The sequence below is a fragment of the Neomonachus schauinslandi genome, chromosome 12 (genome assembly GCF_002201575.2).
Source record: "Neomonachus schauinslandi chromosome 12, ASM220157v2, whole genome shotgun sequence".
Taxonomy (NCBI): domain Eukaryota; kingdom Metazoa; phylum Chordata; class Mammalia; order Carnivora; family Phocidae; genus Neomonachus; species Neomonachus schauinslandi.
This window is the reverse complement of record NC_058414.1, coordinates 88,057,302-88,079,040: the sequence shown is the minus strand read 5'-3', so window position 1 is coordinate 88,079,040 and position 21,739 is coordinate 88,057,302. Positions and strand designations below refer to the sequence as shown.

The 21,739-nt window shown below is 52.8% G+C and overlaps 2 protein-coding genes across 2 annotated transcripts in view; one reads left to right on the top strand and one right to left on the bottom strand.

Moving 5' to 3' along the window:
- The window catches only part of LOC110582827 (solute carrier family 23 member 1-like), a 46,865-nt gene extending 45,691 nt beyond the window's left edge, over nt 1-1,174 (top strand). Inside the window, 1 exon segment of the mRNA XM_021692840.1 lies at nt 918-1,174. Coding sequence (XP_021548515.1) covers nt 918-1,174 — 257 coding nt within the window.
- A 2,630-nt stretch (nt 1,175-3,804) lies between these two features.
- On the bottom strand, nt 3,805-20,965 carry STRA8 (stimulated by retinoic acid 8). Its single transcript, XM_044920160.1, has 8 exons — nt 20,774-20,965; nt 16,979-17,054; nt 16,307-16,391; nt 14,257-14,466; nt 13,116-13,401; nt 8,732-8,805; nt 6,919-7,030; nt 3,805-3,879 (listed from the first exon to the last, which is right to left on the bottom strand). The coding sequence occupies exons 1-8, from the start codon at nt 20,963-20,965 to the stop codon at nt 3,805-3,807; spliced, it is 1,110 nt and encodes a 369-aa protein (XP_044776095.1).
- Between the last annotated feature and the right edge of the window lie 774 nt (nt 20,966-21,739).

Sequence of the window (21,739 nt, the reverse complement as noted above, 5' to 3'; positions counted from 1 at the left end):
CTTCCTTCCTTCCTTCCTTCCTTCCTTCCTTCCTTCCTTCCTTCCTTTCTTTCTTGCTTTCTTTCTTTCTTTCTTTCTTTCTTTCTTTCTTCCTTCCTTCCTTCCTTCCTTCCTTCCCTCCTTCCTTCCTCTCTCTCTCTCCCTCCCTCCCTTCTTTCTTTCTCTTTCTTCCTTCCTTCCTTCCTTTTTTTCTCTCTCTCTCCCTCCCTTCTTTCTCTCCCTCCCTCCCTTCTTTCTCTCTCTCTTTTTCTTCTTTCTTTCTTTCTTTCTCTTTCTCTCTTTCTTTTCTTTCTTTCCATAAAAACCCATTGAACACTTGCTGTGTTCCAGGTGCTATGTACTGAGAATACAAAGAGCAGAAAGACATGCCTTCCACCTTCCAGAAACCCACAGGCTAACAGGGGAGAAAGACAAGAGAACAGACAATGAGAATAGAGGGTAATACGTGTGGTGAGGAGCAAACCGAGTCCCTGGGTGCTGAGGATGTCGCAGTGAAGAGTGCAGGGCCGCCCTCATGGATGGCTTTCAATGCTCCCTTCTTGAACCTCCCACGGCCTCTTGAGAGGACCTTTAGGATAGCACCTGCTTCGTGGTACTCTATTTTCCGCATTTGTTCTCTCCACGTTTAAAGTGCATCTGCATTCTAGAAACAAAGCGCGGAAAGACCCGCCCCTTGAAGATGAGGAAAGGATGGTGTTCAGAGAAGATTGTACCGTCCAGCCGTGGGAGCTCAGGGAATGCCCTGGAGCGCCCTGAGCTGTGACTCTGAATGGGCAGAGAAGGAGGAGGTGCGGTTGGCCGGTGGAGGGCGCGGAGAGGGGACCCCACGAGTGCCTGCCGGGGGCGCCAGAGGCTCCCCCAGCCCAGCGGGTGCTCTGGTCAGTGCCCAGTGCTGACTGCTTGCTGTCTCCCATTAGGAAGCCTGGAGGAGAGAGGCCTCCTGGTGTGGAATCAAATCCAAGAGGAGTCTGAGGAGACTACGAAGGCATTGGAGGTGTACCGCCTCCCCTGCGGGATTGGCACCAAGTCCTGCACGTCCCCCTGCACCCAGTACCTCCCGTTCTGGCCCAGGCTAGAAGCTGGGAAAGGTGAGCGGGGAATGAGCCTGTTCGCCTGCCTCTTCCAGGATCCCTCAGGAGAGCGCCCGAAGGGTGCCACGGAAACCAAGTTATGAGAAGAACTGTCCTCACGCCTGCCCCAAAGTGCTCTTCACCCCCCCCGCCCACCCCATGAGCTCATCTCCCCGTGCGAGGATGGGTGGGCACCCTGCAGCGGTGGCAGCCAAATGAGTATTCGATTAAGACCATGACGAAGGTGCTTTGACACAGTGACTTAAACACCACAGCCTTCCACTGGGCTCCAGTGAAAACCAGTCTCCTATCTCCAGCGTAAGCCAGTGTAACCCAGTGTCCGCACAGAGACTCTCTCAGTCCACATGTTCTCGGCCATAATTTGATGCGTTGGAAGAGGCCTGGGGTGCGGCCGGGGACGGAGACGGGGCTGTTTGCTGATAGGCGAGCCCCTCTTGTCCTCCCCTCCGTGCGCCTGCCCCTCAGGGCTGGCTCTTCGGGAGAGGTGAGGAGCACCCTCTGTTCCTCCAGCGCCCGCTCTGAGCTCCTGGTGCTCCAGCCCGCGGCCGGCTCGGGCTGTCTATGATGGATTGTTCTTTAATCGCACATTCTGGGAGTCACGTGCACGCACTCTGGCTTAGGCTTTGGCTTGCTCACATAGGCTGTCAAGGGATTGGAACCCACTCCACCTAATGGCCTCCTTGTTTCCTTATTTTAATAGGCCACAAGACCGCCGCACGAACTCCTGCCCGAGTTTCCAGCTGGCTGGTCTGCCCTGCAAATTTCAGATTTGCAGTCTCCACCATTAATACTTAAATCTATACCTACACCAGTACCCATACGCACACCTATCCTCTTGGGTCTGTTTCTCTGACGGATACAGTCCTGGCTAATATGGGAAGATATCATCAGTTAAGACACAGGAAGATACCTGACCGATGTAGGAAGAGGCCTAGGTCGGGAGAACGGGAGGGCAAGCCCCGTCGGAGGGGATTTTAAAGCAACACATCCATCCTGGGCTGCACCATATCCAGTGAGCAGAGGGGAGCAGAGGGCCGTTGGGGCTGAGTGGGGGCGGGGAGGCTCCTAGCATGTGGCCGTGGGGAGAAAGAACAGCATTCCCCTGAGGTCCACGCTGACCAGGGCCCCACTGGCTCATAATGCTCCAGGAATGAGGACTGAATGGGAGTGCGTGGGGGCTGGCTAGAGCCGGCACTCATTCCTTGAGGACCTGCTGGGTGCGGGCACCTCTGTAAGACTTTCTCCTGTCCCACATGCTGGCCTGTTCTTGACCGGGGGGACTGGCTGGGGGTGGTCGTGAGCACTGAGTGCCTGGGCGCTGGGGCCGTGCGCGCTCCCCTTTCCTTCCTTCCCCGCACACGTGTGGGCAACCCCGAGGATAAAGGCCCGGCCTGCCCCTCCTCTGGGTTGTTTATGAAAAGCTACGGTCCTTGCATATCCGCCGTGGGAGTCCCTGGGGGTGGGCTGGTGACAGGACGTGAGGCGAGGTGTGAGCCCTGGGGCTGAGAGCAGGCCGGACTGTGCTTGGGTCCTAACACCTAACCTGCACGGTTTCTTCCCGGGAGATGGAACAGCCGAAGGATTTGGGAGGCCTTCCGGGGAGGGGGGCCACTGAATGATGATGGGAAACTGTAAAAAGCCAGGGAACCCGTTCTCTGCACACCCGGTGGGTTAGTCAGGGTTCTCCAGAGAAACAGAGTCACTAGGATGTAGGACGTGTGGGCACGTGTGCGCACACACACACACACACGCCCACACGCTATATCTGTGTGCGTACACACACATACGTAGGGAGAGAGAGATGTTACGGAATGGGCTTGCGTGGTTGTGGAAGCTGGAATGTCCGCAGTGGGCAGGGTGGGCTGACAGACTGGGGAGCGTTGCTGTTCCTGTCTGAAGGCACTTCCCTCCTCCTCATGGGAGGTCAGTCTTGGTGGGATGAGGCTGGCCCATATTATGGAGGGTAATTACTCCATATTTACTCGAAGTCTGCTGGTTTAAATGTTTATCTCATCTCAAAATACCGTCATAGAAACATCGAGAAGAATGTGTGCCCAAATATCTGCGTACCGTGGCCTGGTCACGTTGGCACATAGAATCTGCTGTCACATCCAATGTGCACGCCCAGAAGCCTCACCAGAAAGCACTCAGAACACGGTGGAATCTGGCTTGATTTCCACTTAGGAGTCTCTATTGCCAGGAAGAAGCAGATGAAGCTGGTTCTACCCTGATGTCCTATAGTTCCTATGCACGGGTGTGGTCCGCACCATTCTTGGGCTCCCAGAGCATGCAGGATTAGTGAGTGGCCTCCAGAACTCTCTAGAACCCACCAGAACTCTGCCCTGAACCCAAGGTGTGCTGAAAGTACCTAGTGTCATGGCGTCTCTGGGGACAGATCCTGCCCGTCCTTTCTCGAAAGGCCCGTGGCCTGGGCTTCGGGCAGGCTGCACCCAGGACCCCCGAATAGGAACACAGGAGGGGCAGGTGTGTACCTACAACCAGCCACTTATACCAAACGACCCTGAAAGACTGACACAGGGCCACACTACTTGTAAAGACTTTATAATAATCAGAAACTCAAACCATCAAAATGCTCTGGGACAGCCACCCCGAACTGTCCCGGGAGGGGGAGGCAGGTACAGCCTTGGCTGCCGGTATTAGTGCTTGGAAACTGCCCACCTCATTCATCCCCTCCCGTCCCAGCCCTTCCGTATCACAGATCTTCATCATCGAAGGTCTCCATGCACCTCAGCATTATCATCTCATCGTCAATGGGGAGGTCTGGGTCCTGCAAAACACAGGGTGCAAGAGGATCATGTATTTAAGGAATCCCGGCCCCTCAGAGTCTACCCCATCTCTTGCTGCATCTTCTTCTCCAGCTTCCAGCCAGGAAGTAAGGGCTATGGGGCTGGGGGGGGGGGGGGGGTGGGCATTTCCATTTCATGCAACTCCACACTCTATGATCTTCAGAGAGGGTTTTCCTGGACACAACAGAACTGGCTTCTTTTCCATCCTGGGCATTTGCAGGATCTCAGAAGACAGAGGGGAGACCTCTCAAAGCTTTATCCAAATGCCCATCCACGGAGAATGGTGAATCACACCACGGTGCGCCCACCAAGGGAATACCAGGAAGCTGTTTGAAATAACAGGAATGAGGTCGTTCTCTTTGCGATATACTATTTAAAAAGAAAAGAGGAGGGCAAGTGGGTGGCTCAGTCGGTTGTGTCCGACTCGTGGTTTCGACTCAGGTCATGATCTCAGGGTTGTGGGATTGAGCCCCCACCTCCCTTCAGGCTCTGCGCTCAGCGGGGAATCTGCCTGAGATTCTCCCTCTCCCGCTGGTGCTAAGTAAAATCTTAAAAAAAAAAAAAAAAAAAGAGCAAGTACAATATAATGTAGTGTAGGCTCTCATTTGTGTTGGAAAGAATATATAAATATCTGTAGATTATCTCTGGATGGCTGTTCAAGAAACCAGTAATGGTAATGGCCTTTGGGGAAGGGAATGGGGCATAAACGAGGGACACTGGTAGGAGAGAGACTAAGTTTTCTTTGTATATCTTTTGGTAACCTTCAAGTTTTAAACTATATACGTGGGTTAACTATTAGCTAATTGCTTAAGAAGCAGCACTAGGTTATTTTATTCCCTTTATAATGACCCCCCACTGACTTCTCTGACCCCCATTACCTCTTCCCCTAACAGTGTGTTCCTGGGTTTGGTTCTTCCTGTCTTTCCCCAGCTTGGCAGAAAAATGGTAGTTTGTCATGGGCTGGTTCCCTTGGGCCCTGGGAAGCGTCCCCAAAGCCAGTCAACCATCCCATGAATGTGAGACCCGGTCCCCAGGGTGACAGCCAGGTTGGGAGCAGACTCTGCAGACAAAGCCTCTCCAGCTCTGGACAACGTCCTCACTCACTGTGCTCTACTGATGGAGGCGGGGGGTGCGTGGGGGGCCGGCGTATCTGAGAGAGGACCAGGTGGTCTCTGGGAAAATCACATGGGCCCCTTCCTCAGGGTGAAGACCAGAGCAAAGCTTGAGAAAAGGTGGAGTGGAGCACAGGGGGCACCAGGAGGCCAAGGGTCCCGGGAGGGACCACACACGAGTCTCGGTCGCACCAAGTGCCTGAATGTTGTTCACAATGGTCCAGTTCCCTAAGCCCCTGAAAATGGTGTCCGAGACCTTTTTAGGCTGCAGATTTGGGAAAGCAACAGGCTGTGAGAGGTACCTGCTGGTATTGGGTGCTGAGGTATGTTGAATAGTATCCTTCCTACCCCACTTCATGACCACCTGGAACCTTCTTTGGAAATAGGGTCTTTGCAGGTGTAATTAGCTAAGGACTACAAGATGAGCTCCACCTGGATTTAGGGTGGGCCCTTCATCCAAATGACCAGTGTCTTTATAAGAAGATGAGAGGGCTAGAGAGACACACAGAAGGCCTTGTGAAGACAGGTTGGAGGGATTCAGCAGTGAGCCAAGGCATACGGAGGACTGCCAGGAGCCACCTGGAGCTAGGAAGAGGGAAGGAAAGACCTTCCCTCGAGCCCTCAGAGGCAACATTTGGCCTTTAGCCTCCAGAACTGTGAGGGAAGCAATTTTTGTTGTGTTAAGCCACCAGGTTTGCGGTAATTTGTTACAGGTGCTAATTAAAGTTTCATCCAACGACCTCGTGAAGTTCACGGGAAGGGGAGGGGGGAAGAGAACGATATTTTCCTCTTTAGAGCAGCGTAGGCTGGAGGCCTCGTGCACCGGAGCCAACCTGGACAGCCAACTGGACAGCTCATTCAAAATACAGATTCTTGGGGTCCCACCTCGAAACACTGAATGAGAATCTTGGGTGCTGGGGCATCAAGAATCTGCATTTCCAGTTAGTTCCCAAGACGATTCAAGTTCGAGCATCTCTGCTTTGTACGGATACTCCAATCCTGCCTGAGCTTTCTTTTCTACCATATGTGGGGAAAGGAAGCAGGGAAAGCAAAGACCATCCTGTTACTCTGTTCCCCGGGCCTCAAGGAAGTGGACTGACTTCCCTGTGTCTGAGAGAAAGAGGGACACAGTGGTAAGGACCAGACAGCCAAGGAGGGGATGATGGGAGGCGGAGAGCAGCCAGAGAGGGGGCCCTGGGCTCCAAGTGGAGATTCAAAGTGGTCCTGGCAGAGGGAAATGACGGATTCGTGGGGAGGGGGCCAAATTATACCTTGGCCTGTTGGAAAGCTGCCCCAATTATTTTTAGACAAACGTTGTCATTATTATTGCTTACCTTTTTAAAGAAACAGTTGTATCTTTGCTGAATTAGTAGAGAAAATCCTTGGCTATGAATGTGAAAGGGCCTGTCCCCTTGGTGGCTCAGGCATAACTCCCCTTTCCTCATGGAAGTTTCTGGAATGTCCCTTCTAATCAAGACACAGCCAGCTTTTGGGAAGTAGAAATTACAAACGCTGATGGCAAATATTAGCCCAGGGTCTCAGAAGACGGCAGAACAGCTCAGTCTCTTGGAAAGGAGTCACACAACATTTACAAATGCCTGCAAAGAGTCAAGCCCCCGGGATCTGGTCGCCACTTCACGGGGCTCCCCGTCTCAGGCCTGCCCTGGAGACCATCTGTGTGTCTCTTCCCTCCGTTTCCCTGGACGTCTTCCATCCCCCAGGATGTATCAGGCTGATGCCCACCATCAATGGAACAGGCTGAGAGAATGAAGGGACATCCGCCTTCAGTGGCCCCCTGTGGTGTGATGTGAGTGAGGTCCAGCTGGGGGCGGGGGCGGGGCTCAAGAGTCCTTCCCACCATCCTAAGGGAGGTGAGCGGGGGTCTCTTTGCACTCCGCTCCGTCCTACCTGTTTTAACTGAGGGTTAACACAGCAAAGGCCTTTAAAAAAATCGATGATCTGCATATAGAGCTGAAACTTCTCCTCTGGATATTCTGGGTTGCCGCCGGTGAACACCGAACTGACAACAGAAAGGGGAAGACACAGCAACTATTTAGAACCCTCCTCTTTGGCCTCTGCTTGCACCCCCTAAAATACCTGGGTTACAGGGCGAACCAGGCACTTGTAAACACCCCACTGAATTCATTCACAGACAGGCTTGAGGCCCTTTGGAAGGTTTGTGTTGCCTCAGCTTCCGTGTCGCGGGTGGAACCAACGGGAAAAGGGAGACTCTAGGGAGACTGGTTCTCCCGCCCTAATTTAGTGTTCTGAGCTGTGGCCTCTGGAAGAAGGAGCAAAACGGCCTCTCTCCTTCCGAGTCTCCCTCAGAGAGCCGTGCCCCGCGGTCCTGGTCCCCCGTGGCTGCCTGGGGAGCTCAGGGGGCCCCGGCCACGCTTGAGCTCAGTCCCCCCGAGATGCCCCCCCTCCACAGGGGGACAGACCCCGGTTCAGGGAGGCGGCCTGTGTGGCAGACTCCTTCCCCCTGCCTTCCTGGGACCAGGGGAGCAGCCCCATGACGTCAGGAGCCTGAAGTGGTGCCCGGAGAGCCTGCGTGTTGACCTCATGTCCTCTCGGAAGCAGGTCCCACAAGCCGCACAGGAACCCTCTGACAGCAATCCCTCCCTTCTCCAGGGACGGCAGAGAACATTTTCTAATAGGTTGTTTTCGTGTTCCATCAGCAGGGTAAGGAGTTCCAGATCCTGCTTGGCAAGTATGCTCTGGCAACTTCTTACCAAACTTCTCCTCACAGCTCGAGCCTGGCTCAGAAATAGGAAAGTTCGCCTCCAGCCCATTTCAGCAAAACCAGACTCCACACACGGCTGACAGGAGCTGGAGTCCCCAAAGCATAAAATCGCTTTGGAGGGTTTGGACGAGTCTGTTGAGGCTGGGTGGAGCAGGTCGCTGAGGGGGAGACAGGTTGATGTCCGGTGACTCCCCCAGGTGACCAGGGGTCGTGTGGCCTCGGGGGAGAGTGGGGATAGTCGTTGGAAATGAGGACAGGAACGTCCCCTCGCTCCCAAGGCAGGAAAACGAAATGTTCTGGCCGCCTTTTTAGCTTTCTTAACGGCCTGTGCCTGTAGGCTCTAAGACCACAGCTTTTCAAAGTAGCAAGGGACAATCTCAGTCCCAAACTAGCTCTCTTTGCGAAAATGGCCCCGTGCTACAGATTTTTTCAAGCTGCTTGTCTTGCCATCTCCCCAGATCCTGCTTTGTGTCATCTCCCTTCACGGCGTCAGCCATCCCCTCCTCCCTTTCCACACCCGTCTCCAGCAGCCCCGTGCAAAGCAGCTTCTCCCCTGCATGGCTCAGACCCCCTCAGCCCAGGGCACAGGCCCGGTGACGTGTTGGCCCAGGTTCTCGATGCCCCCGAGCCCCCGCCCACCTCTCAGACCAGGGACAGACAGGTCCCTGTGGCAACCTGTCCACGGCCCCCTCACTCTGGGAAGACGATGCAGTGTGGACAACGTGCAGCCCATAACCTGCCACATCTCCGTCCTGGGCCAGGATGGGAGAGTCCTCTACGCAGAAGAAGCCCCAGACCGTGTCCTCCCTAGAGCAGCAGCACAATCCTGGGACCAGCCCACTTTGAACCACAGACAAAAGTGGATCTCTAAGAACTTCCACGGAATTATGCACCCCTCAGTGGGGCTGCAGGGGAGCGACTCCTAAACATCCCAGCAGGGGCACACACACACTCACTATGTCATACCCCCTTCCTCACCTAGAGCTGGATGTACTGGGAACCTCACTTTTGTCCAGGAAACTGGCCACATCGAAGGCATCTTCGAAGAGTATCTGAAGGAAGGCACAGAACATGGTGCGTCAGAGAGAACTACAGTCCGACGCTTGCCCTGGGCGGCTGGCAGACAGGAGTAGGAAGGCTCTCTCTTGAACCCTCGTTCCCAAAAGGTGGGTGACAGCTGGGGCCCACCGGCAGGTTCTCTGCCTGTGACCTTCTCAGGCAGTGCCTAGTAAGCTCTTGTCCGCCCAGAACAAACCACCACCCCAGAGGTGGTTACAAGGGATTACAAGGCATGGGGAAACACCGGGGAATGTGGTCGTCTCTCTCTCTCTCTTTTTTTTTTTAGAGAGAGTGAGAGTGCGCTTGAGAGCAGGGCCGGGGGTGGGTGGAGGGTGGGGGGGAGGGCTTGGGAGAGGGAGAGAGAGAGAGAGAATCCCAAGCAGCCTCCACGCCCAGTGAGGAGCCCAACGCAGGGCTCCATCTCATCACCATGAGATCATGACCTGAGCCAAAATCTAGAGTGGGTTGCTTAACCGACTGAGCCGCCCAGGCGCCCCTAAATCTCCTTTTTCTAGAAGGCGGGAGCTCAGGCATGAGATGCAACAGCCAGAGCCAGGCTTCCGTGTACACCGGAAGAGGGCTCATGTACACCTCCCAAGGAGCGGAGGCTATTCGTGCCCAGGATCCGCAAGCTAGCAGCTTCATGCCAGGCAGCAGGATAGGAGGGGGGTAGTTTTGGGGTTAGGCTGCAGGAGAGCCGACTCCCAGTCCTGCCACTCACTCAGCTGCGTGACCTTGGGCAAGTGACCTTGTTTCTGGAATCCTCCTATAGAAAGGGAATCACAACAGTGCCTACCCATAGGGACGTTGCATGAGTTAAATAGATGACGTATGTGAAACACCCAGCACATAATAATGCCTCCAATTTGTTAGCTATTATTGACTATTACCTGCTTTATAAAAGAGACGTATGCATGTTTATTGTGGAAATTTTGGAAAATAGAAACAGATAAAATCACTGAGAAACAATCCCAGCCAGAGAGGTCCATGGCTGACATATTGACCTATTTCCCTCCGGTCATTTCCTCAGGCATATTATATCCTATATTTCCAATTTTGCAATCTTACTTAGATGGTTTTCAGTCCTGCTTTTCTTTAATTCTTGAAGACTATTAAATATTCCACAGGAATGTGAGGTACAGTTAGGAATGCAAGATTTAGCAAATAAAGATGCAGGATGCTTAGTTAAATTTGAATTTTTAGATAAAGAATGAATCATTTTTTAGCATAAGAATGGCCCAAATATTGCATGGGATGTTCTTATATTAAAATTTTCACTGGGCATGTCTTACTGCGTCTGACACCCCATTTATAAGCACAGCCACCCTGAGAAGAGGAGAGGGAGCTCTGTGGCCCCGAGTTGGGGGTTCTGGCAGGTTCTGCAGGGTCTCTCCTGTCCCCTTACCTGGGACACACTGCTCTTTCTCTGGAGGTCTTATGTCTGTCCTTCTTGTCTTCTTACAATTTGCCTCCCCTGAACTGAATCCCCGGGACTCTGGCCATGTGGATGGCCCTTCTTCTGATCTTCTGGACATTTTATGGTGTCCTTTTTAATATCCCTTCGCTCATCTCGAAGAGGATCTGAAAAGACGCCACTGAAAGGACTAGCTCAGAAGCCCATCCATCCACTGTGTGTTCTTCCCTAGCAGGTCTGAGGCTGGGTCCGGGGCCCTAAATTCCTGCCTTTGGCCAATCAGCCCACTGAAGTTCTGGGCCACACACTGTCCTCACCTGTGCACAGCCCTCTCGCCACTAGCCTGGGAGGGGCACTGCCAGGCTCCGTGGCCATTCTGGAGCGCCCAGCACACTTACGGGGCCATGCTTCTCAGAGCCTCCCAGCACACCTTACCCTACACGCAGGGGCCAGCCCCAGACACAATCCTTCTGCAGCAGAACCTCTCCAGATGGACCAGGAGCTATAGAGGTCTCACTGCAACTGATCTAGAAGCCAGAGTAGAAGTAGCTGTCTCTCTCTCCCTGCCCTGGGCAGAACTGTTGTCTGTCCTGCCTACCTTGTCACCCAGCCCTGGGTTGGCCCAAACCTGGGGATGGTGGTACGGCAGAGCCCTGGTCTAGGCACAGCCGAGGGACTGTGCTGCCAGCTTCCCTCAACAGCAGGAGAATGTGAGCCCTTCACCCTTTCTGAAAAAGGTAAGAGAAGCTGCTTCCATGATTTGGGGACATGAGATTCTGGCTTGGGTCTGCTCTTTCTTGAGGAAGGGTTCGTGCTGCAAATGCACACATAAACATACAGTCAGGTTACAGTTGGACAGACTTGCCCGCACATTTGGCAGATGTTTTCCTTTTGCTTTCTTTGTGTGAGCCTCCAGGGCCAGGCACTTCGGGGCTAAAGGACATCCAGGCCGGCTGACACGTGCCGTGGGTATGAGGTCCTCAGCTATTGGTTTCCTGGCCCTGCTTGGACCATTACGGAGGAGAACTCACATCCTCTCCTGGGGACCAAGCATTAGTGGACAAACAGATGAGAAGCCAAAGTCCAAAGAGTGACTGTTGGGGGAGGGGAGCAGTTATGGGCGGAGCTGATTGTTGCTTTTCTGCACTGGGAGTTCCTTCCAGTAATGCCCTCGTGCACCACTCACCCGGGATGCTTGCTAAAGATGCAGGTTCAGGGGCGCCTGGGTGGCTCAGTCAGTTAAGCGACTGCCTTTGGCTCAGGTCACGATCCCAGGGTCCTGGGATCGAGCCCCTCGTCGGGCTCCTTGCTCGGTGGGGAGTTTGCTTCTCCCTCTGCCCCTCCCCCACTTGTTCTCATTCTTTCTTTCTCTCAAATAAATAAAATCTTAAAAAAAAAAAAGCCACCCCCCACCCTTCAGGAAATCTGATTCAGTGGGTCCGAAGTATTAGGTACCCGCCTCTTTACCAAAGTCTACTTGAGAAGGATGAGGGGATATTGTGAAGGTTGACCATAAACACGTGACCAAAGGGCAGAAAGATTTGAGAAATTCCGTGATGAAGGGGATCCAGAAGCTGGGCCTCCTGGACAAGTCACCCCACTCGTTAGGCCTCATCTGTCCACTGGCAGCACTGGACTGGGTGACTGGCATTCTATTGTTCTCCAGGCCCGGGGCCCTGAGGTCTGGGAAGCTTCTGGAAGGATGGGGCATTCCTGGGCTGTTCCCCGGGGTCACAGGCACTAGGAAGCTGTCTGGCTCTAAGGCTCCCCAGAGAGTTACAGGACATCTCCTGAAATGGACCACCCGCGAAGGGGTGTTTGGACAGTTAGGGCAAAGCGGAGGGGTGGCATTCACCTGGTGGAGGCCGTGGATGCTAAATGTCCTGCAGAGCACAGGACAGGCACAGAGAGGAAGGAACTGCCTGCCCCCAGGCTGGAGAAGCAGGTCAGACGCGGCCTATGTGGTAGCCGCAGGCTCCGTCCGGAGGCCGTTCTAATTCTGGAAGTGCAGCTGAAGGGCCCACTCCGATCTCAGCACTGAGTGACCACTCACGCCACCAGACACACTGCATTGCTGACCATGGCTTCCAACAGCATGAACTCTGAGAGGGGCATTTATAGTGAAGGTGCGGTTGCCTCTCCACGTGCATTCCTCTCTCTTCACTGAAGGGCAGCAGTGCTCTTTGGGGTGGGGACTGACTTCCTCTGGGGGATTGGGCCTGACTGGTCCCCACATAATATTATCTCAGTGATGTCAGTCATTGGCTCAGTCATCTGGCCAATTCTGGCCAATGAGAGGGCAGGAGAGGTATGGCAGAAATTTCTGGAAAAGTTCTTCCATGACCCTTAAAAACGAGCCCCAGGAATCTTTCTCTCTCTAACCCAATGTAGAGGAGGAGGGATGACAGCTCGGTTGCTCCCAGCTGCTATTCCCCAGTCACACGGGATAGGGAAGGGAGGGAGGGGAGACAAGGTGAGAAGCCAGCTTTACGATGAGGCAGAGCAGGGAGAGGGGAAGAACCAAGTCCATGGTGATGTCACTGAGACTAGCGGGAAGCCCTCCTGAACTTGGGACCGCCCTTGGCTGTGAGAAGTACATTTCTGCATAGTTTAATGAGCAAGTAACTTGCAGTCAAAATAATCCCAGCATTCTAAGCCTTCTCTTTGGTAATCCCCATGGAAAGGTCCGGAAGCCAGAGAAAAAGAAATGCCAATCTGTGGTTGTAGAGCTTCCATCGGATGAATCAGAAACCCACCATGGGAGTCAGAATCTAACCGTTACCTCAAATGTGGTAAATGACCCCAAGTGGATCCCTGGTGCCTCCAGGCCAAAGGTAACACAGTCTTTCCTGCACCCCCCTCCACCTGACCCAGAGAGGGTCTGCTCACCTCCTCTGGGGTGGAGACGAGCGAGCAGCTGGCTCCTTGGCTGTCAACCCCGCTGTCCTTCAGGCTGCCGTCGGCACAGGCCGGCTCCTGGCAGGCACCAGCAAGGCCCTGGAGGCCGCTGGGCCTCTGTGCCCAGGCCTGCAGGAGACTGGTCTTCCTCTCCTCAGAGAGGTTCTGCCATAGGTGGGAGATGGCGGCAGAGACGATGGGGAGCGTCACCTCCTGTGAGGAGACAATCCCGTTCCCAATCAGAAGGTCCATCGTCTGCTTGTAAAAGTTGAGATACCTGGAACAGAAAGAGCGTCATCTCCCAGACCTGAAGCCAGTGGCCGAAGGCCCCTCCCCAAGCCATCTCCTCAGGATTCCGTTGGCGGGGTGTGGCCCACAGCGCCTGAGCCTTGCCACAGCTCTGCGGTTCACCAGGGGCTTCGCCTTCCTAGTCTGCACGCCCCTGACACTTGGAGAGCAGTGGTGTCATGGGTGACATAGATCTAGTGTCCGGGTCCTTCCCCAGAGTCCCCATGGAGCTCTCTGCCTGACAGAAGAGAGAACTAGGAGTGTGGCCTGCTCAGCTCTCAGCCCATGGGAAAACTGCTTAAAATTCCAAGCCCTGTGAATGGGCAGACATGATATGATGCTTGTTTTAATTCGGGGCCTGAAATTCAGGCTCAGCTGTGGAACGAGCCCCCTTCTACTGGGCCAATACCTCCAGAGGCCAATGTGGCCGCCATGGGTCTTGAGTCTGTGGAGGGACCGTGAGTGGCAGTGGGAGTCTGAACCAGTCACTCACTGTGTTTCTTACTATGAGACCAGTAATACGGTAGGGAGTGTGTGTGTGTGTGTGTGTGTGTGTATGGGGGTGTTTGGTCCTCGTAACCCCCATCGACAGCCCTCACAAAGTCAACTCCAAAAAAATACCTGCTCTAAGGAAGCCCAGTGTATGTGCTGTGCAATGTAGCTTCGAGATTATTTCTCTAGCCCCTCTGCCAACCCCATCCCAAACCCCGCCAATATGGAAATTCTGGAGCTTCCTTGATTCGGGGCCTGGTCTGAGAGTGCACTGAGGATGCCGCATGTCACAGAGCCTCTGTCCCCTTCCCCACAGGCTATGCATAAAGCCACCCCTCGCAGCTATTCACACCGTTCAAATTCCATGAGGTCTGGCAACAAGGTGACTGGGGAGTGTAAGAGCTCCACTTTTTTCTCTTCCTCCTCCTCCTCTTCCTCTTCCTCCTCTTCTTGGTCTTCCTCCTCTTCTTCCTCCTCTTCCTCCCCCTCAGCATCCTTCTCGACTGCCTCGATTGGGCACCAGGTGGCAGAGATTTTCTGAAGAACCTTATTTGAGACCAGGCTAGTAAGAAAACAGAAACAAGACAACCACAAACTTGAACTCTTGAATCCTCATGAACGTTGACACTGAGATTCTGAAGGCAATGTTAGTGTTGGGGCGTGTGTGTGTGTGTGTGTGTGTGTGTGTGTGTGTCTAGACACACACACATCACAACCAAGTGGAGTTTATTCTAGGAATGCAAGATGGCTGGTTCAAACTTTGAACATCAATCAGTGGAACTCAACATAGCAACAGACTGAAGAAGAAAAACCATACGATCACCTCAACAGACACAGAAAAGCACTTGGCAAAAGGCAATATCCATTCCTGACAAAAACTCTCAGCAAACTAGGAATAGGAGGAAACCTCCTCAACCTGATAAAGGGCATCTACAAAAAACCTACAGCTAACATCATACCTGACAGTAAAAGACTGGATGTCTCTCTGCCTAGGTCAGGATCAAGACAAGGATGTTCACTCTTACCACTTCTATCCAAAATCGTACTTGAGATCCTAGCCAGTCCAATAAGGTGAACAAAAGAAATAAAAGATAAACAGATTGGAAAGGAAGAAGTCACACACAAATATGGGACTAGAATTAAGAAGGGTGTTTAGCAAGGTTGCCGGATACAAGGTCAATAAAGGAGAACCGATAGTATTTCCATATATTAGTGATGAACAACAGGAAATTGAAATTTTAAAATGTACCACTTACAATAGTACCCCAAAACATACTTAGGTTTAACCCAAAAGCTCAGTCTGAAAAAGAAAAAGTGGATAAGTTAGGCTTCCGTCAAAATTTTTAAATTCTCTTCAAAAGGCAGTTTTAACAGTAGAACAGGGGCGCGTCGGTGGTGCAGTCGGTTAAGTGCCTGACTCTTGATTTTGGCTCAGGTCGTGATCTCAGGGTCGTGAGTTCGAGCCCCATGTCACTCCATGTGCAGAGTCTGTTTCAGATTCTCTCTCTCTCTCTTCCTCTGTCCCTCCCGCACATGCTCTCTCTCTCTGTCTCAAATAAATAAATAAATCTTAAAAAAAAGAGGGAGTGGAACAACATGACACAATTTGGAAAACCAGGATTTGTACCCAGAATCTCTTCATCCTGATTGGAATGATCCCCAAGGAGATACCATGTTGAGTTAAAATACAAGTGCACCAGAAGAAAACATAGGAGAGGAGAATTCTTTTTTTTAATTTTTTTTTTTTTTAATTTCAGAGCAGAGGAAGCCTTTCTGAGTATTCTCCCAAACCTAAGTCATGAGGCCAGATCGGCAGATTAGACTTCATTTTTTGCATGGCCAAAACAACAACAACAACAAAAACAAAAAGATCAAAAGCAAAATAATAAAACAAATGACCAAGGGGTAATTATTTGCAAGTCATGTTCTAAAAGAGAGCTAATTTCTCGGTATACGTAGAGGGCTTCTATAACTCTGTAAGAAAAAGACCACGAACCCAATAGGAAAATGGGCAAAAAAATAGTCACAAGAAGTTCCCAGGAAGGGAAATACAAATGCTCTTGAACAACGGCACGCCATTTCGCTCATAATTTAATTAATTAACATATAATTATAAAATATAATCTGTTCCTGAGCTGGTGCCACACTTTTTAATTGCTGCGGGTTTAAAATAGTGCTAGTGAAAAATCCTAATTATTATGATTTTAAAAGAAATTTAGCCATTCTCATGTGGGCACACAATAGAAGTAGTGATAGGATTTTAGTATGGGATGAAGCGTGTTATCTTAAATTGGTAAGGAAAGGATGGCTTATGCGATGACTGGGGTTGGGATGAGCGGCTAATCGCTTAGGGATGAGACCGTCCCTCCTTGCTGATTGCGAGGTGGTGCTTGGGGTCTTACCTGGGATTTCCGGAGTACTTGCTAGCATATTCTGCCTTGACCTCCTCTAAGCTGTTTGCATTCCCATCCTCCAGGTTGAAGGACTCTGTTGGGGAAGCAAAGGCAAGGATCACAAAGGGGGAAGTCCAGCCTTTGTCAAGTCTCTCCTGCCCTTCCAATCCAGGCAGACCCTGAGTGGTCCCTGAGCCTGCCCAGATTCGGTGTTACGGACTCAAGGGTCCAGTTTCCCCTCTCCTTCTAGATGTGACGAGCTTCTTGTCTCGGCCCTTTTCAATCAAGACACCAAAATACCCCTTGCAGAGTTCAGTTTCCACCAGCTTATGAAACCCACATTCCCAGGCAGCCACCGCTCCCAACCTGAGTGCCAAGAAAGGGAGCCAAGCTTTGCCTTTGCTTCTGAGCATGACAAGCACCGGTCTGCGTCCTCTCTGGTCTCTCAAGATGGGATCAGGTACCTGATGACGTCTGTCTGTCCTGCCAGGCTGTAAGCTCGCCGAGTGCAGGGGCATGAATCTCCTTGTACCCCTGGCCCAAGCACAGTGCCCGGCACACGGTAGGCATGCGATACGTATTTGTTCACTTGGCTTAGCCCAGTCTCTCTGTTTTCGATGGAAACACCAACCAGTCTTTCCGTGGGAAGGAGATGTGGGTGGCGGATGGGGGGGGTCTAACCTTTCAGCTTCAGCAGATTATCCAAGGTTTGTTCCAGCTCCTGAATGTGGTTCTTCGCCTTATTCAAAACCTGCCACTGAAGACAGAGACAGACAATGCTGAAAAGCCCGCCTTCTACCGCACACACTGTGGTTTTGTGGACACAGGTGTCCATTCCCCGGTCTGAAGCCATGCTCCCCTCAGAGGCAAAGACACTCCTTGACATTGTCAACAAAAAGGGGCGGGGAGGGATGGAGTTTGTTCTGATGCGCAGAAGGCATGAAGTTTAATTTGTACTCTGGAAATGGTTCTCGCAGAGATACTCAACTATTTAGAAACAAGCCGTGTTCAGCAAACTACTGAAAGGGCAAACCAAGTATATATGCTCCTTGAAGGTGGAATGAACAGTGAGTGAAGAGCAGCCCCCGGCTGGCACCAAGATCCAGGGCTAACTTCTGCTCGGTTGTCAGAGTGAGCAACTGGCTGGCTAATACCAGTGAGCTGTGCTAACGGTAGTTTTTATTTGCTAAATGCAGACACTCTGGTTGATCCAAAAGCTGCTCACATGCTCTGTCCACGTGAACTCTGAATGTCCTGTTGCTGCAGAACTAAATCGCAAGCTTTTCTCCCTCCCTCCCTCTCCCGTATGTAATGTTCCTAAAGTCAAATGGTAACTGCGTGATTATTCCAACACAGGAAATGCCAACTGTTGTTTATCATGCTGACCACCCATACCTGTCCGGAGTTACATACGTTCATCAGGCACGTATTAACAGGCAAAGCTGTGTGTGAAGCCCCGGGGACACGGAGTAAATAAGACAGCCGGGCTTTCCAGCAGGAAAGACAAGATGAGCAGGGAAACCCCTACTCATAACACAAGCTAGAACTCAGTAAGCACTGAAGGGAGTAGAAGTGAAGGGCCGTGGAAACACATGGGAGGAGGGGCTGATTCCAGCTGGAGGCGTCAGGAAGACTCAGAGCAGGGCAGCCGAGTGAGCGGGCCACGCTGAGCACCGTCTCAAAGGCGGAACTTGGGGCAGGGGCAGGGGCAGAGAGGGGGGGCTGGGGGCCGCCCCAGGGAACTGTCGAAGCCAGGTGTGGCCAGAGCCCAGGGTGGGCAGAGGTAGACGATGTCAAAGCGGCAGCCAAGGGTGGACAGCCCCGGCGCCATTCCAACATCCCACCGACGCTGGTGCACGCCAAGGAGGCTTGAGGGGAGCGAGAAGCACCACACTCTGCCGGCCCAAAAGACAGTGACCCGAGAATGCAGTGGACTGCAAGATCTCGAACACTCTTTGTAGAGTAGGGTCCGCCTGATGTCCCAGAAGATCTGCTGCCCCCAGGCCCGGGGCTCACGATTGTACTGTTGGGCTAGCAAGGACTCCTTTTCCTATTCGGACACCAGGGCCAACTGGTTTCCAGAACGTCAGGCTTGGTCTTAATTGGGATGAGGTGAGATCATCCTGGCCCTCTGGTCCAGAGTGAGCCGCTGTGTTGGCTCAGCAGGGACACCCCATGCTCACTTGCAGTCTTCGTGGGCCAACCTACAGAGCCATGGAAACCAGGTGCAATTTACTGAAATTCTGTTTCTGGAATGTTTTTGGCAGGCTCACGAGGACCTTAGTTCTGGGTTGAATTACATCTCCCTGAAAAAGATTATGTTGACGTTCTAACCCCCAGAACCTGTGAATGTGACCTTGTTTGGAAATAGGTCCTTCATAGAGGTCATCACGTTAAAATGAGGTCATTACAGTGGGCCCTAATCCAGTATGACTGGTGTCCTTATTAAATGGGGACACTCGGATGAAGAGACAAACACGCACAGAGGGAGAATGAGGTGAAGACATAGGGAGAAGACAGCGATGTGACCAGAGGGAGGCATCTCTAAGCCAAGGAACACTGAGGAATTGCCAGCAAACGCCAGAAGCTGGATGGTGGCGGCGGGGCGGGGGGGGGTTGCTTCTCGCCTAGAGCCTTCAGAGGGAGCATGGCCCTGTGGACACCTTGATTTTGGACTTGGAGCCTCCAGACGTCCACCACAATAATTTTCTGTTGTATCAAGCCACCCAGTACCTGGTATCTGACAGATACCAGGAAACTGACAGAACCTGCTTACACCTTGACTCCTGTAGATCAGATCCTGCCTTCACGGATATTATGAATGCAAAATTCAGGGTGGTCCCTCCAGCAGGACAGAGACAGGAGGAGAACAGAGAGAACTCCTTGACCACACACTGTTTCCCAGGCAAACGGTTTGACTTCCTGACCCCTCCGCTTCCTCATCCGTAAAATGGGGTGATCTGAATGGAACTGCAGGGGCTAAATGAACGAACACGCTGGGAAGTGGTGCTAACACTTAAACCACTCTGATGCACCATATCTTTCCACGCAGCCACCTTGTGAGACGCCACCACAGGCCCCTGAGGACACCATTACTATCGTCCCTGTTGAACAGAGTGGTGACTGAAGCCTGGCCAGGAAAGTGTCCCCCGTGGGCAGAGGTCAGTCCTCCAGGCTCTCAGCCGCCACGTCGTGAGGTACAAACTATAGGGGGTGCAAGTGAGTTTTCCTCTACTTTTACTTCCATTCCTTCCTTTGGGGCCCTGAACACATGGTCTTCCTCGGGTTACCCCCCTCCCCAGTCTGCGTGCACTTCTTCACTGGCCAGTGACACGGACTTTGGGGTTTTCCCATGTACCCCTGGGAACAGGCAGCCTATTCTTGTTCATCCAGGGGACATGGCGCAGAGTGATGCTGGACAGGCTCTTGGCCCTGAGCCCCTGAGCCTGGCTCAGCAGAGGGAGGAAGAAGAGCCCTCCCCACACCTCTCACCTTCCACACCCTTCTACAAGAGCAGGTGGGATCTCTGTGGGATTCTTTCAGCAAAAAACACTCGCGGCCCTACTTGGCGCCTTGCACCAAGGTGCTCGGGGGCGCCGCTCAATTAAGACCCATTCACAGAGGCCCTGGCTCGGTGCCTGCCAAGGAGCAATTCTGCGGGCCTCTATGAGAATCCTGTGTTAGCTCCGTCAGCAGGAGGCTGGGAGCGCAGGCCCAGCAAATGGTCCCTGTCCTTAAGTGTCGCTTCACTGAAAGCACCAGCCCCAGAGGGAAAACCCGCCGGCTAGAAACAGTCACAGGGCCACGGGCTGGTCTCTGCCAGGTCTGGAGCTGGGAACGGAGGCCCTCCTCTTGGTCCTGCCTCCAGTCCCTCCTCTGTTAGGAGAGGGTGGGGAACGGGAAGCTCTCAGGGCCCCCTCCCCTACTGGAGACCTCCTATAATGCTCCTCCAGTAATAGGAGCTCCATGCCTTCCCGCATCACCCCAAACCACCTGCACCTTCCTCCGTGCTCTGCCAGAGGCACGAATCAGGAGCAGGAAAAGACAAATGCTTACCTGGAGAGCTCTGCTGCCTAGGGAAAAGACCTGGCTGGTGCACAAAACCAAGTTGCACGTGTGTGTGTGTGTGTGCATGTGTGTTTGGGGTGGAGACACAGTGTCCGGAAGCAGCTGCTAGAGGCTCACCCCTGTCCACTGGAGGGCTAGGCAGAGGAGCCCCCAGCTGACCGGTCCCTGTTATTTCCTTTCTGGTGCCAGGTGTGTCTGCAGGTGGGGAAGGCCCAGCTCACGCTTTACCCACGTGTGGCCACAAACAGCGCACGGGAGATGCCCACAGCGGATCTCTGACCCCACCCGGGCGGCAGCCCCTCGGGGTGGGGGCGGTGGGAGTGGGAGCTCCAGGCCGGTCCCCGCTCCTCCTGGCCCCGAAGTCCTTCCACGTGTGCAGACTGTTCCTACCACACCAGGTCCCCATACCTTGGAGGCTGTGAGATCGGAATGGGAGTAGACGGTTCTCCTGAGGTTGCTGAACAGCCCTGCCAGGGTGGCTCGGTGGCGGGCCTGGGACAGGCGTCGGCGGGCCACCCGCGGCTCGAGCTCCTGCAGCTGCGCCAGGGGCCAGGGTGTCGCTCTGCCACCAGGGTTACTGCCTTCTCCGGAGGTCGCCATGCTAAGCTGCAACGTAATATTATGCCCTGTGGGGGCCCTAAAGAATGAAGGTACGGTATTAAAGAGGAAGGCAGATCGAAGGAGAAAGAAAGGGGGTACCACTCCCAAGTAACAGGTCCCAAACCAATGTATATAATCAATAACGGATACACAAAATAGATGACACCAAATCTCTTATTTAAACTGGACTCCTAAACCGCTCCTATTTGACTCAACAGTTGAAGGCGCTGGGGCTTTATTTCAGAAAGTTTCCAGAACACTGCGGGTACTCACCAGACACTTAATTGACTGGCTGTGGCCCAGGAGAGCAAGCCAGGCCCTGAGACCTCTTTCCTCACAGTCTGTGAAGAGCCGAGCATTTGGCCCACCCTTTGAGGGCTTTCCTACCATGAGGATGCACCCCTCTTTGATCTGGGTGGTGGTTACACAGGTATATATACAAAAGAAGATCCATCAAGGCATGTCCTTAGATTAATGAACCTTTTAATATATAATATATATGTATATAATATCTCAAAAAGAAGAAATGTACTCTTCTACCTGTGAAAGCAAAAAGTCACATGATGACAGAGAAGTGGAAGCACGCTTGCCTTGTCCTGCTTCTAGTGGGTTCTGAAGATGATCCTTATGTTGTCTCTTGTCACATCTGAGTTTACAAACCAGGAGCCCTTCCCTAGGAGAGGTGATTCTGGGACTGATACAGAACAGTTTTAACAGAAGACAGGGACCGAAGTCTCTTACCTGAGCCATGGACCCCGCCTTCGGGTGCTCACC